This window comes from Seriola lalandi, unplaced genomic scaffold (genome assembly GCF_002814215.2).
Source record: "Seriola lalandi dorsalis isolate HSWRI2012SDOR001 ecotype SW California unplaced genomic scaffold, Sedor1 jcf7180002054883, whole genome shotgun sequence".
Lineage (NCBI taxonomy): Eukaryota > Metazoa > Chordata > Actinopteri > Carangiformes > Carangidae > Seriola > Seriola lalandi.
Window position 1 is genome coordinate 3,845,826 of NW_019525658.1, and position 15,162 is coordinate 3,860,987.

At 41.3% G+C, this 15,162-nt stretch overlaps 1 protein-coding gene across 1 annotated transcript in view; it reads left to right on the forward strand.

Annotated features, from left to right (window-relative positions):
* loxl2b (lysyl oxidase-like 2b) overlaps window positions 1-15,162 on the forward strand; it is a 45,163-nt gene that overhangs the window by 17,889 nt on the left and 12,112 nt on the right. Inside the window, exons 4-6 of the mRNA XM_023397655.2 lie at window positions 3,346-3,557; window positions 7,865-8,081; window positions 11,777-11,960. Of these exons, the coding sequence (XP_023253423.1) occupies window positions 3,346-3,557; window positions 7,865-8,081; window positions 11,777-11,960 (613 nt within the window). The remainder of the gene's footprint in view (window positions 1-3,345; window positions 3,558-7,864; window positions 8,082-11,776; window positions 11,961-15,162) is intronic.

Sequence of the window (15,162 nt, forward strand, 5' to 3'; positions counted from 1 at the left end):
CCCGCATCCCCCCCCAAGCCAGACTCAGCTCCCTCCCCTCAGCCTACACTGTCACGTAGCACAAGAATGTGGGTTAGGTCTATGGGAGAAGAACATGTTTATTTAATCCCTGCAAAAAGTCTGAGAGGAAAGGCTTGGGTTTTTTTTTTTTTTGACAGCATACAGACTGAGTCTGTCTTCTTAGATGCTCAGATAACTCTCTTCTATGCTTATTGGTAAAGCACTCATTCTTGATTAGACTATCAAAGTCACAGTTCAAGATGGAAACTTGATGGAATTGATCAACGTACCTAATCAGAAAAAACAGACACTGAAATCCTCCATGTGTCTCTAGTGGACTGATGCTGACATATTATACATATTTACATTACAGAAACACCTTAGCCATGTGCACCACAGGGTGTAGGGGGAATGCCCTGAGTAATTCAGAGGCCCAGGCAGGGGCCTGTTTAAGCAGATAGTCCGCCATATGTGACCAAAAATGTCCATGCTAACACGACAACTTGTAGCAGCTAAACCAGTAAATGCCAATAAATGTACATTTTATTATGGTGATTGCTGGAATTTACCTCCCTTGTCACATGAAGTGGAGGAGGTGGGTTTTTTTGAACAATTAAAGTAGCATCAGTTTGATTTTTATTGGAGCAGCAGAACTAGTTGTAGTCACAACATATGGCTTTATAAAGTTGTTATACTGAATGCGTTAGCAAATTGTTTCCTATACACATCTATCAGACAGGTAGCAAGTGTTTCTGGCCGTTTGACAAATGTAATCCAATATTCACTCTCCTTTTAGCTCTGTTCTGGCTTCCACCAACTGCTGTTAGTTCGTTAAATATCTGTCTCTTTAGCTGCTAAATGCTTCACTATGTTCACAAACTTTGTCTTCGCTGAAAATGACAGCGGCCCTGAGAGCTCAAAGCAATGCAACTTAAGAAAACACAGGCAAATACACAAAACACAAGCAACTTCCGAAAACATCTTCATCAATTTGACGACACATGCGCTGCAGATACTCACAACACAACGGACGTGTTTCCAGGGGGACAGTAAAAAGTGATGAACCTGGCTGGGACGCACTTCGTTCAATGCTTTTAACTTCAAAAGTCACAATTGGGCGTTGAACAATAAGTGCGTCCCAGCTGGGTTCATCACTTTTTTCTTTTTAAGTTATTTTTTGCTTTAATTACGATAGTGAGAGTGAGAGAGAGAGGGACAGGAAAGTCAGGGAGAGAGAGAGAGGGTAAGATGCAGCGAAGGGCCACTGGTTGGACTTGAAGCCGAGTCGCCGCGGTTTGGATTACGCCTTCATAGTATGCACTCTACCGTTTGTGTCCACTGGAAACATTTCCGTTGTGTTGTGAGTATTTGCAGCGCATGTGTTGTTTTTCTGAAGTTGTTTGTGTTTTGTCTGTTTGCATGTGTTTTCTTAAGATGCAGTGTGTTGAGCCCTCAGGGCCTGATGAAAACTGATGGCCGTAAAAACCCAAACTATGGGCTGAAACACAGTAAAAAGCTGTTGATCTTAATGTAATCAATCACGAATCATCAATCAATCAATCAATCAATCAATCAATTAATCAACCAATCAGTCATTTGGTTGGATATGTATGTATGTCGATAAGTGTGTACAAAGTGGTGGAAACGAGTTAGTTACTGGACCAATCAGAGAACCCTGTGTAACTCGTGGTCCCTTAGGAGGAGCAGGGGGTGGGAGGGTTAAAAGAAGAGATTTTGAGGGGTACTGCTTGTGGATAATTCTCTGTGTGCTCATCGCTATGACCTTTACCATTAAACATTTCATCCGTTGTTGGAAAAATACTGATTGGTGCAGCTTTAAGTCTTTACAAATAGTCTGTTTATGTGACTATGCGAGTTATACACTTACCACTACACTAATATTTTTTAGGATCATCCTGTATGTTTAAAGCCATTTGCCAATTTCAACATTCCTGACTACGGAGCCTCCCAGTAGTAATATCCAGAAAGACATGAAAGGCAGCATTGGACATGTATAGACTGAGCCATTTTTTTTTCTTTTGGAGATTATATAATTTTTCCTCCAACAAAAATGTGAAGATGTCATATTCTGCACACGTAGGGTTTTTCCAATAGCCCAGGTTGGTGTGCTTTATCCGTGCCGTGCCAAGCCGTGATGACGTGCGCGGCTGGTCTCCTCTGTCCTCAGCAGCTGAACAGTGCTGGAGACTAGAGAGAGATCTGTTTGTGAAGCTTCTGTGTTCAGCTGTCAGGACTTGTGTAACTTCTACCTGAATATCTGTGCTGTCGGTGTTTAGCTTCACTCTGATACTGTCAGATATCAGCCGTATTTTACTGTTCACTGATCAGTTTCAGCCACTGGTGAACCCACAGGATACTTCTGTTGTCAAGACGTCAGTAGAGCTCGTTGTTGGTACAGGTAAACTACTTTTTCTTGCTGTGAGGTGCAGCGGAAAAACCCTTGGCCCAAGCCAGGGCAGGTCGACTGATTGCCACCCTTCATGGCAACTAGACCCCACACTGAGGAAAAACCCTAATAATGGCTTGAGGTAGTCATCATTCATCACTTAGAATAGTCTGCGTTAATGGAACACAAGCATGCAATCTTACTTGGACTCATAAAAGTGAAACCTTCAAGGACACCAACACAAAACAACTTGTGTTCTGTCTCAGGAGTGTGGAGCCTGTCCTGCTCGAGCCTGTGGTTGATGATGATGTAGACATGAGGCGCTTGGAAAGAAAACGCAGCGTCTTAATTATCTCCAACTGCATGTCTGCTCACAGTGCTGTTTTTGAGCATTTTTCTTCTTTATTGGCTGCTTTCCAGCAAGACACTAAAATGTGTTGCACATATTACCGTGGAAACCCTTTGATACCTTTGGCTTTTAAGGCCAAAAACAGTTGCAGTGCAGTCAGTCACGGTGTTTAGCATTAATAAGGTGATTCACTGTAAAAATGTTTGAGCAATCTGGAGAAGATTTACAAGCAGCGCGCAGAGAGCTGAGCAGCTGTGGTTACAGTCTGGATGGGGGGGGTTAAACGTCTTTGATTGCATGTTATGTAACACAGGAAGTGCTCGACAGATGTGATGTGTAGCATGCCTCCATCACATGGAGGTTCACGAGACTTACGCAGAGCTGATGTACTGTATTCTCACATGAACATACACTATGTCAGTTACCTAGAAGCACACCAAATGATTATTTAATTACTTTAAATGTTTGGTTGTTACACAAAAACACAAGGGCATAGTTTCCATGACAACTTACATGCCCATAAGAGCAACAGGCATCATTTGCACTGTTTCTTGACCTATGTGCACATTTCTCTAAATATTGTCCACAGAACCTTGATATTCAAGTGGAGGACGCGCGCATCCGACCAATTCTGTCATCGTACCGTAAGCGGATCCCTGTAACCGAGGGCTACGTGGAGGTCAAGGATGGTGGTAAATGGAAGCAGATCTGTAACACTGAGTGGACCCAGTTCAACAGCAGAGTCATCTGTGGCATGTTTGGCTTCCCCGGGGAGAGGAAGTACAATGCCAGAGTCTACAAGTGAGTATTCCACCATAGTACAGTATGTGTGGTCCTGGGTGACTCAAAGAGGAGAGTGGGATTTAGGGTTTGGAACAATGTGGCCACCGAATGAATGCCGTGACTCAGTGGGTGTATTGTTGGATAATAACAAAATCCAGCTCTGTGCAGATGGTCATCGCTTTACCACACCCACAAATTGGTAATTACGTGTTAACCAGACACCCTCAGCCCAACATAAATACAAAAACATGAATGTATATATGTGATCTGGATTTGGCTTCAGTGCAAGTTTCTTGACGAGGTGACAAACACTCACATCCCTACAGGAAAGTGCATCAAAACGAGGAGATATCTGGCTGCACTGACATTGATGAAACTGTCAGTGGCTCCAGAGATTTATTTTCTACACCACCTTAAACAGAGGCTACATTCTTTTCATATTTATGTGTGATCTCGTATGTTGCAGGATGCTAGTCTCAGGATCCAGCTCCAAAAATACTAGATCCTACTCTTTCAAACTCCTCTCCCCAAATCCTGTTTAACCTCAATGACATCATCAGGGTTATTCCTCAGGCTTTGGAAAGCTCCTGCCAGCACCCCAGTTCTCCTGAGTATACAGATTTTAATATGTAAAATCGGTGGGCCACGCCTTTAAGAATATACACCTAGTATTCAAACTAAAGCACCTAAAAAGCAAAGTTGCTAAAACTAGATTTCGACTCAGGGTCCTTCAACAACAGTAAAGCTTTTTGGTTTGTAACTAGTTCAGCAAAAAGGTCTGAAACACCTGGATATTCACGAGAGAGAAAGCAACAACCCTGAGTCTGGAAAGCACTGCTCTACAAGTCAGGCGTCAGAATGATGTAATGATGCTTCTTATTTATTTTGATACTGTGCGGCAGTGGTGCATATTCCAAATTTAGAAAACCAAATTTGCAAGTAATTTATTTTTTCTACAACTCCACTGACACATGGTGAACCTGGAGCTCCTGCGCGCTCTGGGGGCGGATGTCTGTTTCGCCGTGGTTGGCCTGCCTTGTGAGGAAAATCTCATGTCAGTTCACTGAAACTAAACATTTCACCTGACATGTGAACTCTGAGGAGGGATGTCAAGTTTCATGGTGGAAATGATTTGACTATGTGCTGGGTTACATTTCCAACCTCAACCTGACACTCAAAACTTCAGACTTCTTAGTCAGCTCATCAGGGCCCTGAACTAAATTAGCTATATATTTTTAACCCCTTGACCACTCACTACTCTGCCATCAGGATGCTAAGAACTAGAACTTCCACTGACTTTTTGTAATATTAAGATGTTAAATGAATATGAACATGTAATAGATATGTATTGACTCTCATTTCTATGGTTAAAAGAGACCATTTCGTAAAAATACCTGGGTTCAATTCACAGTGAAGTGTACAGCTGAACCCTTGAAGACTGAGATTTAAACAAAGGTCCAACAATCACAAATTTACAAAATTTAGCAAGACTCCTTCCAATGTGTGCGTTACATGTTTGACATCATATGTCCTTATACACTGAAGCCCAGCCTGACTCTTGTATATCCAACATCAGTGCATTCCACAAAGCTGTGGTAATGTGTGGCTGAGGGAGCTAAATCTTGCTTACACGAAGAAGCTTGCAGCCAAGCGGCCACAGGTTAATCGCAGCGTGCCATAAAACTTCCAGCACTCGAGTTAACCTTGAATTTACTGTCTGCCTGGGCTGGAAGTTTCCTCTGCTTTAGGTAACCACAGCAGAGCGTGACGGCTCCTTAACTTTCCATCTACGTGTCAGCCTGCTCCTGCTCCTGCTTCAGGCCCATGAAACGTGCAGTGTGTTTTTACAGGCTGTCCATTAAAACGGCCGAGGACACAGCGCTAAGGGCTGCCGCAGTTTCATAATCTTGATTACGGTGCCTCTGTGTAGCTTCTGGTTTAGCTTTAACCGGACTCACTTTAAGGATGTCGTATTTAAATTGAATGTATTTATGAAATATGGAAGTGAAGAATTCATGGCTCGTTTTCTAAGTTGAAGATTTTATGTTTCGTTCCACAAACTTACAATTATTCATTGTTTTAACCCAGAATATTATCTAAGGATGATGAACTGGGAAGCAGGCAGCGAAGAGCAGAGGGTTGATGGCGGTATGATTGGTTGGCAGGCAGGTGATGATCCTGGGACACAGGGAGACAAAGGTTAACTTCGAGAAAGGAACAAATCTTAGATTACACAATTACAAAGGATTACACCGTTACAAAAGAGGCCCGTTAACGGGCACTAACCAAACCGGCTGAAACAACGATCTTGTGATGAGTTGATGAAGAAACTGGGGCTGATCAGCGATCATGGAGCTGGGAGAGAGAGAGAGGTGCACCTTGCCACCAACATAGACACACACACATACAGAGAGAGAAAGAAGAGCTCAGGGGACACAGGGGGAAGGAAATGCTGGAAACACAAGAAATAAACAGTGATGCTAAAACAGTTTTTAAATAGTAAAACTGATGCTGACAATAGGGATGATAATATGGTCTAATTTTAATACTAATAACATGCATATTGTGTTGAAATACACATCAGTGACACTAACATTTGTAGTTGTGTGAGCCGTGTGAGTTGTGCAGTTATGGAACATCAACAGGCGAGACATCTGTTCCCCGTGTGTCTCCTTCAGGCAGCTTTCCCGCCTCAGGCTTGCTGCAGATTTAACAGGATACTTGCTGTATGTTGCCTGTGGGGAGGCACTGCCTTAAAGACTAAAGTCAGGGAACAAAAATCTCCCACGCGCAGTAAACACCGCAGATTAGCCGGCTGTACTGTAACACAATTGCCTGTAGTCTGCAAAATGTGCACTGATGTGTATCTGTAGCTAGGTTTATGTAGGTATTTGGTAAATCCCTCTGACCAGAGGTGGGTACAGACTGCATGCCTGCATTTACGCACCATCACACCTCTGATTTTCCCTGAGACAAAATTGAAAAAAACTCTCCAAAGAATCTCCCAGTAACACAGGGAAACAAGTCGACCCCCACAATGTCAACATAACAGAGCATTCCTGGATTAGTAAGTGAATCTCAAATTGTAATTCCTTGCATTATTCATTACTGAAAAAACCACTAACTGCTCCACACTTGTTCTTAGTATGGGTCAAGTTCCAAAAACCACCCATAAGACGGCTCTATAGTGTTTTAAACTCCGAGACCAGAGTTTGTAACCCAAGTTGAGATGATTCCTGTAAAGACACTTGAGTTATGGTCTCAGACTTGACAAAGCTCCCTCAGAGCCACAAAAGACATTATACAACTGTTTTCAAAGGCTGTGTTGAAGTTACCGTGGCGAATACATAAATTGACATCGATGTGTAAAATCGCCGTATCCTTTTATTTAAAGGCCCACATTGATGTGCATTATCATCCATTTAAAATAAAAGGTTAAAAGTGTATAGTGACATTCAAGTGAATCAACGCTGGGTTAAGAGATTTTGATGAGAAGACGTCTCTCACAGCCTCAGGACCACCAGTTTGTTCAGTCACCGCGCCATGTGAACGGTCCTGATATGCATCACGGCTGTGTTCAGATTGCAGAGGAGATAGCAGAGCCAGTCCTCTGGCTGTGGTTTAGAACATTGGGCCTTGGATAGCTTCCAGTCTGCAGCTTCCTACTCGCCAGCTCCCAAATGAAAAGCAAATGCTGCCTGTCCTGTTTTAATCCCTTTTTTTTTTTGTACGTACAAGAGATTAGCGTCGCAGCAGGCCTGAAAGAGTGTCATTAACCCCAGTTTGTTCAAGTTCATATGGAAGATAATGAACTCTCCAGCTGTTGGCTAACCTTTTGCTTTCGGTATTAATTATGCAATATGCTAATGTAATTAGCATAGGTCTAGGTTCATGGTGTCAAGATATAACATTGTGAGGATTTCAGTTAAAATCTTGATTAATGTTTTAATTATCAGTTGAAACACTGGCATTTCATGAGTTTGTATAACAGCAGAGATTCATCTGCAGGTTCAGTCTCTTTGCCCTGAGCAAGTTCAAATCCTATTTTCCCATCTACACAGTACACAGTACTTGCCTGAACGGGAAAAATTGCACTAAAATGAATTAAGAAAAGAGTGCAGACATGATTAAACATAAACCATCATATGTTTAAAACAGCATTAATTACTTTTTTGCCACTTGGCTGCAGAATTCCAAGCCGAACATCACACACGATCGACATAAAGCCTCACAAGTTGTTAAGCAAGTTTGTTGAAAATGAATGACCTCTCATCCCCCAAAGAGTTAATTAATCTCTCCTCTCTCTCTCTCCTCCATCTGTGCAGAATGTTTGCTCGCAGGAGGAAGCCCACATACTGGGACTTCTCTGTCAACTGCACTGGCAATGAAGCCCATTTGTCCAGCTGTAAACTGGGCCAGGCCACATCACTGAAGTCCAATGGCACCTGTGCTGAAGGCTTGCCCGTGGTGGTGAGCTGCGTGCCTGGCAGAGCCTTCTCCCCGACGCCCATGACGGGATTCAGGAAGGCTTTCAAACAAGAGGTAACCGTCCCTGTGGAAACGGCTGCGTTTATACTTGTTTCAGACAACTGACAAAAAACGATTTTTATTCTTTTATCCTTTTTATTATCTGTCATCATTGTTTAGTTTAGGCTATTTTGAATCTAAAATACACACCCTCGACTGAAACCGGGGCTTTTCCAGTTCTGACTTAAACAGGCATGAGTCAGTATTTTAACTCTCTGTGCACAGATTTTAGAAATATGAAATAATATTGTCTACGTTTAATGAGCCACTTCCACACACCCTTAAGTGTGTAAAGGTTTTCTTCTGTGTCTGAACTGAAATGGTAAACAAAGCTGATATAGGAAATGACTGCACTGGTTCAGTTCAGTTCACTGGCTCTGATGCGGAGGGTGGGTTGCTGAAATGTTTTGGTGAGACGTTCAGAACGCAGTGTCACTCTGTGAACTGCAGCTGTAGCTGCTTTGGACATTTCACAATGAATTATCATCATCTGAGGGTTTCAGGGATGACATGATGTAGTAAAATTCTTGGGACAGGCAAAGGAAAAACATGTATCTCCAGAGAGCCTTGCCAATGTCAGCTAACTTTTCTTCTTCTTAAATGTCCCTGAGCATGAAACCAGAGTCGGTAAAACTGCATCATTAGAGCAGATCTTACACATATCCCACTTTAGTTGGGTTGAAAAACTGATGTGACAATCCAAGATGGAAAATGTTTTCTCTCTCTTTATTCCTGACATGTTTGCGACAGTGTCTTCATTTTGGAATAGCTGAGGGGACTAACTCTTCAAGACTTAACAGCTCTTTCGAAAAAGATCTCAAATGCATCAGTTGTTTGTGGATTTGGTTTTGTGTCAGTAAAGTGTTTAGAATATTTAGAATAAATACACTATGTGTACGTATGTGGACACCCATGTATTTTTATGTTCTTTTGGTGTGGGAATGTTGGAAAAAACAAAAGGTTGGCAGCACTCAGTTCAATACAAAACACAGTGTTTCTTTGTCACGCATCATCTTTTAATGATGTTTCAACCTTTTTTCCACATGGATTCATTTTCCTGCTCAGTTGTCCACCAGGTGTGTATTAGTTAACACTTAGTTCGGTCTGGGGATGTTGGTCGTGGTTTGGGAAATCTTATTGGTAGATAAGAGAAGCATAGAGGGATTTCAACTTTATGGGGCAACAGTTTGGGGAAGTCTCTTCCCAGTTTCTTTTACAAAGACAGCTCCAAAAAGAAATAGTTTTTCCATTTTTGAAAAAGAACTTGACTGGCCTGCACAGACTGACTTCAACCACATCCATCACCTTTGGAATGAAATGGAACGCCAACTGCGAGCCAGGCCTCATCAGTGTGGCAAATCCCGGCAGCCGGGTTCCCAGTTCTGGTGTTAAGTCTGAAACCAGAAGAAGTTAATGTCCATGATTTTGGAATCACATATTCAACAGTCAATGAGGGTGTAATGCTTTGGTGTGCATATACATTTGGTCATGTATTGCATGTGTGCAAAAATTATGACATCTACATACTGTATGCATAATGTACTAGACGTCAATGTAACGTCAGACAGACGTTAAAAATGAGTATCGGGTTGAAATCAGAACCCATCCCTGGCTAATTGACTTTGTGACGTTTAGCAGATGTTGGGAGTTGCTCATAACTAGAATGTCTGTATTTTGTATGTCAAGATGGAGTTGGCATGAGACGTTTGGAAAACGTTGGATTTTGGTTATTTAACAAAACAACATTAAACCAACAGAATCTCATCGTCAGCTGTCGTCAGTATTCCGCATGAGACTTTGTCGTGACATTGAATTTTGGTCACCGGACGTCACAACCTGCATTTAACCAAATATCAAAGTGTAACACAGCTGTCGATGGCCAGCTATGTTCCTGCAGGGTAGACACAGAGACCTGACCAAAAAGAATATAGTGTCATGGGGTTTTATTTTCAAGCCCTTAGTAAGTCTTCACTTGACTCCCCTTTCAGCTCCAGGGAGGGGAGTTCAGTTCTTGACCTCTGACCTCACCTGTGGGTTGAAGGAATTCTTCTCCCTGACACCAAAGGCAGATTAAATAAAGCATTTTTCATGGGTCTGAAGGCTCCAAAGAGCCTGCCTGCTCTGTGTCACGTTCCACAGCTGAGTGCCGTGCCTGACATCACATCCCAAATCTTCCACTACACTCAGACAGACTGACTCACAGGAATTTGATCCTAAAACCAGACGTTTTACCATGAGGAAAAAACAAAGCTGACACCCCCTGTCTGGCAAAGCTCCCTGCAGGCCGCTGTGGAAGTCACTAAAGGCTTTGACTCACACGTCGATGCACATACATTACATTACAATGTATTCTTTTCTCCCACTTGTTACATCACATTGACTTTACTCTATCTGAATCTTAATATTCCTCATTTTCATCATGTTTATATTTACGATGTTTATTTTATTTTCACATCCATTAAGTCCATTAGGGTGACAACTAAAGAGGATTATATTATTATTTTCTTTATTAATCAATTATTTGTTTCATATGTGAGGGAGAAAAGTAAGTAAAACATTATTTGCGTAGGACTTTTCTAAACCAAAGTTAGAAAGTGCCTCCAAGTAACAAATGAAAGAATGTAAATACTAAGTTTCACCATATTTGCAATGTGAAAGTTGTTTAAGGCTTTGAACTTATTAGAATGATTGAATGATGAACAGGAAGCTGGAGTTAATTATCGGGACATTTAAATATCATAAAGTTGTGAAAAATGCCCATCACAAAGGCAGTGTCCTGAAATAGCTTGTTTTCCCCAACCAACAGTCCAGAGCTTTATATCACATTCAATATTACAATAAATGACCCAGAAAATTCTAATTTGTGAAGCTGGAATCATCAGATGTTTGCAAATGTTCCCTGTGCAAAAAAAACTTCAACGATTAATCAAGTATCAAAACTGTTGATTCATTTTCTCGACTGACTCATTGGTTCATCCACTAATGGTTTCATCACTAGTTACATAAACACAGTGCCGTCCAGGACGAAATGAATCATCTTGTGAAATATCGAGGAAAGAAAAATCAGTCAGTTCAGTAACGAGTTTCATTTTTTCTGTGTTCGTATTGGATGATATATTGTGATCGTATTGTATTGTACTGTTTTACATTCAGGTGTCCTGTTTCTTTAACTATATATTCGAGAACCAGTTGCACCCAGTTACATGTATTAACGATCATAAGCATCATGTAGTTCAGTTAGTCTTTGATGACTCTCATACTGTTTATTGTTTTGTAGGATTATGTGATATTTTTTGATGGTGTTTAATGTTAATACCACTATAAGGCAGAGATGTACAGTGGGAGTGGGGATGCAATCCAGACGCCACACATTTAGACGTCTGGGTTTTACTGTGTGGCTACAAATAGCAGTAAATCAGATTAAACTGTGCTACTAATGTGTTTACTTGTAAAAATTAAACATTTCCAGTTTGTCTAAACAGTTAATGGGAGAACCGCATTAATAGCATGTTTTATAAACATGAAACCACCCAGTCTGCTGCCTCAGCTTCCTCATCACACCGAAGGAAAAGTTGACGTTCAGAACTTTCAGCTGAATCTGTTGTTTTTTTTAAAGAAACCAGAGTAACCTAAATATGTGGTTTTAGAATATGATCGTTTCATCTTCTACAGTTCTGTCTTTTAACGGCGTCTCTGTTTTACGCCTTCAGCAAGCGCTGGTTCGTCTTCGCGGTGGGGCCATCGTAGGCGAGGGCCGAGTGGAGGTGTTGAAAAACGGAGAGTGGGGCACCATATGTGATGATAGCTGGAGCCTGCTGTCTGCCACCGTGGTGTGTCGAGAGCTGGGCTTCGGTACGGCCAAGGAAGCCCTGTCTGGAGGTCGCCTGGGACAAGGTATACTGGTTTTATACATCACTTTTATTTGTGCAAGAAAAGTCAGCTGAGTGTTTTTCCAGCCTCTCCTAGCTGCACGCTCTGAGGAAATGAACATTTTAAGGATTTTTAAGAGCTTTTCTAATTAAACTAATGCATGATAACAAGCTTGCAATCTAAGCTGGAGTGCTGCTCTCTCCCACCTCCAACTCTGCCACAACACCCTCTTCTTGTGTGATAATCAGTTGCATAATGCAACCAATGGGGAAAACATAAAGACGTGAAATGTGAGCAGCATACATGTACAGAAAACCTAAAAACAGCCTGGACTAAACACACAGTACTTAGTGCACAGACAGTCTTTACTGTTGGAACGGCTGTCCGTGTATATTGCCTACATGGCATGTGATGGAAGGTTATGACTGTGTTGCAAAACCACATATCCCAAACATTTCAGACAGTAATTCTATCCTTTAATCCGTCCTCCGCATATCACCCGCTTTTGTGCCGCTGAGCAGAGTATCATGAACTCACAGACCTGATGGTAAAAGTGATTTAGCTTGGTGGAACAGGATTAGCTCCACAGTGCAGGTTCAGTGAGGATGGGAATCCGTTCCTGAGCTGGTATGAACTCACATATCTCTCTGCAAAGGACGCATGAAAACTCTTATGCATTCAGTTTTGAAGTTACTGCAAGAGGGAAAAACAGACGGGGCAAACGTAGCTCAGCTGGACTGTGGACGGAGCCTGTGGAGAAATAAACCTCTAACCCATTGCTCTCTGTTCACATGTGTGGTAGAAAATGTGTTCTTTGCATGAAATTGATCACTATCTATACATAGAGGAAGTTTTTATTTAAAGGTCCCATGTTTGACACCTTTCTGGTGTTTTATCTGAAGTTTTGATCTCTATAAGAAGATATATTTGTGGTTTTCAGAACCAAAAACCATCTCAATGTAGTTTTACATCTCCTCTCTCAGGCTTCTCTCTCGAGCTCTATTTACAACAGGTGGGTGAGCCAATCAGAAGAGGAACCAAATCCTGCAAGGCTTGGTTGGTAGGTCCAGGTGGGCGGGGCTTGGGGCATGGCTGAGAGCTGTGAATGCTTTATTGTGACATCACAATGTTACAGAAGTCCTGACGGCTGGTTTTAAGGCTCAGTTTCTGAATACAGGCTGTGTGCATTTCTCTGTGGACTGAGCTCTTTGATACTTTGACAGTATTAATATAGAACCTAGACCTGCTTTATAATCAAACAACACATGGACATCTACCTTTATACAATGCAGAACCTTTAACATGAACGCTGCATACCACCCACTTGGGGTGTATGCAGTATAGTGAAAGTAGGCTTCATGCTAAGACTCCAGCTGTGTGTGCCACTGGGTGCAGCCGGAGGCTCTGAGTAATGCAGAGTGTTTGAGCTGGATTGGGGCCCAGGTGAAATGTTGAGTGACAGAAGAGGCTCGGTGTTAACACTTGAGCAGGGTTTAGGTTTTTAGGTTTTGGCAGTTGTTCCTCTTTGCAGGCCACTTCTGTTCCCTTCTTTATAGCTGTGTTTCCATGTTCCCAAACATCAGCAATTACTTTGGTTTGTAAAGTGTCATCATAACTGATTATTACAAGCACAAAACTAAGACACAAGCTGTAATGAACCACAATTATCCTTGTTTACCAGACCAGGTTTCACTTTTTGGAATGAGCATGTATCATTTGAAATGTGTAAGGCAGGTTTTCTGCTTGCTGAGGGTTTGGGGTGGGTCCAGAAGAAAACGTCCTCTTTTTACTGACTAGTTCTTTTTCTAATAGAATCTCTCAGTCTGAGCAGACTCACTTTATGGTCTCCTCTGAGGAGACAGGCAGCACCGGCAGGCTGCGTGGAGAGTTTTACAGCAAGCAAAGCAGGTTTGGAAGGTGGGACCTCCCACCCAATTAAAATGCGCTACTGACCCATTTCTAAATTACACACTCTGTATTTGCACATTGTTTAAAAGCCCTAGCTCACCTGTTAGTAAGATATATACTACGTAAAAAGTATATTTCCCCCAAAGGGTATAGCAATAAGAATCCTACACAGCATAATACCTCTGAATAGAAAGAGCTTTCTTTTTCATAAACAGGGACATGCTGTACATTGCTGCTCATTCCAGTGATATTAGACATGGAAAAAGTTGAAACAGAGGCAATGTTCTTTCTCCAGAATCATTTTCCATCATGATTTCTCATCAGTGGCTCTCTGTAACTTGGTGGAGAAAAACAAAACCCAGATGGAAATAATAAGAAAAACTCAGATGATAATAGTGCGCCACAACAGAGGGGGAAAAGATCATCATGAATGCCAGGCTTATTAGTGGATACCAGACATTTTAAAGTTTTTGGTGACTCTTAAAATCTTGTATCACTTTTGATTACATTTTTATTTCACATCGCTGCGTATGGAACGAAAAATGATTTGTGATACAGTACCTAACAAATCTTGTGAGGGATATTCCCAGTCATTTTAAAGGGGGTAGTGCAACAGATACATTTGTGTGTGTCAGAGTGATGTGAGGGTAGTGGAGGAGGAAGTATTCAGGTACTTTACTTACAGTAAAAGTACTAAGATACCACACTGTGAGAATATTCCACTACAAGTAAAGGTCTTGAGTTAAATTATGTGTTATCAGCAAAATGTATTTAAAGTATCAAAGGTAAAAATACTGATCTAGATAAGTGGTCCCTGTCAGTGTTTTACTTTTATACATTATATTATTATTACTGCTGCATTAATGTGTGTGTTGCATTTAAGGTTGAGCTCATTTTAACTACTTTATATACTTTTGGGCAGTTTTGGGCAATACATCATATTCTCATATACTGTAAAATCATCATACGCTTGTTGAGAAGCACATATCTCTTAAAAGTCAACTGAGTCGTGAGATGAGAAACGCAGTCTGTTTTCAGCTTTGCGATGATGCATTTTCCAGCTGATCCAAGTGGTTTTCAATTTGTTTATTTAACTTAAGAAGTAAGAGAGTTTTCTCAACCCTTAAAGGATCATTTAAAAAATGAAGATAAATTCAGTTTATCAGAAACATACACATTCAAAGGCAACAAATTTGGAGATATGTGGTTTCTCTCTGGACAGGAGTAGAAGTGTAATGTTGCATAAGATGTAAATACTGTAAGTACAAGTACTTCAAATTTGTACTTAAGTGCAGTACTTGAGTAAATTTACTTTGTT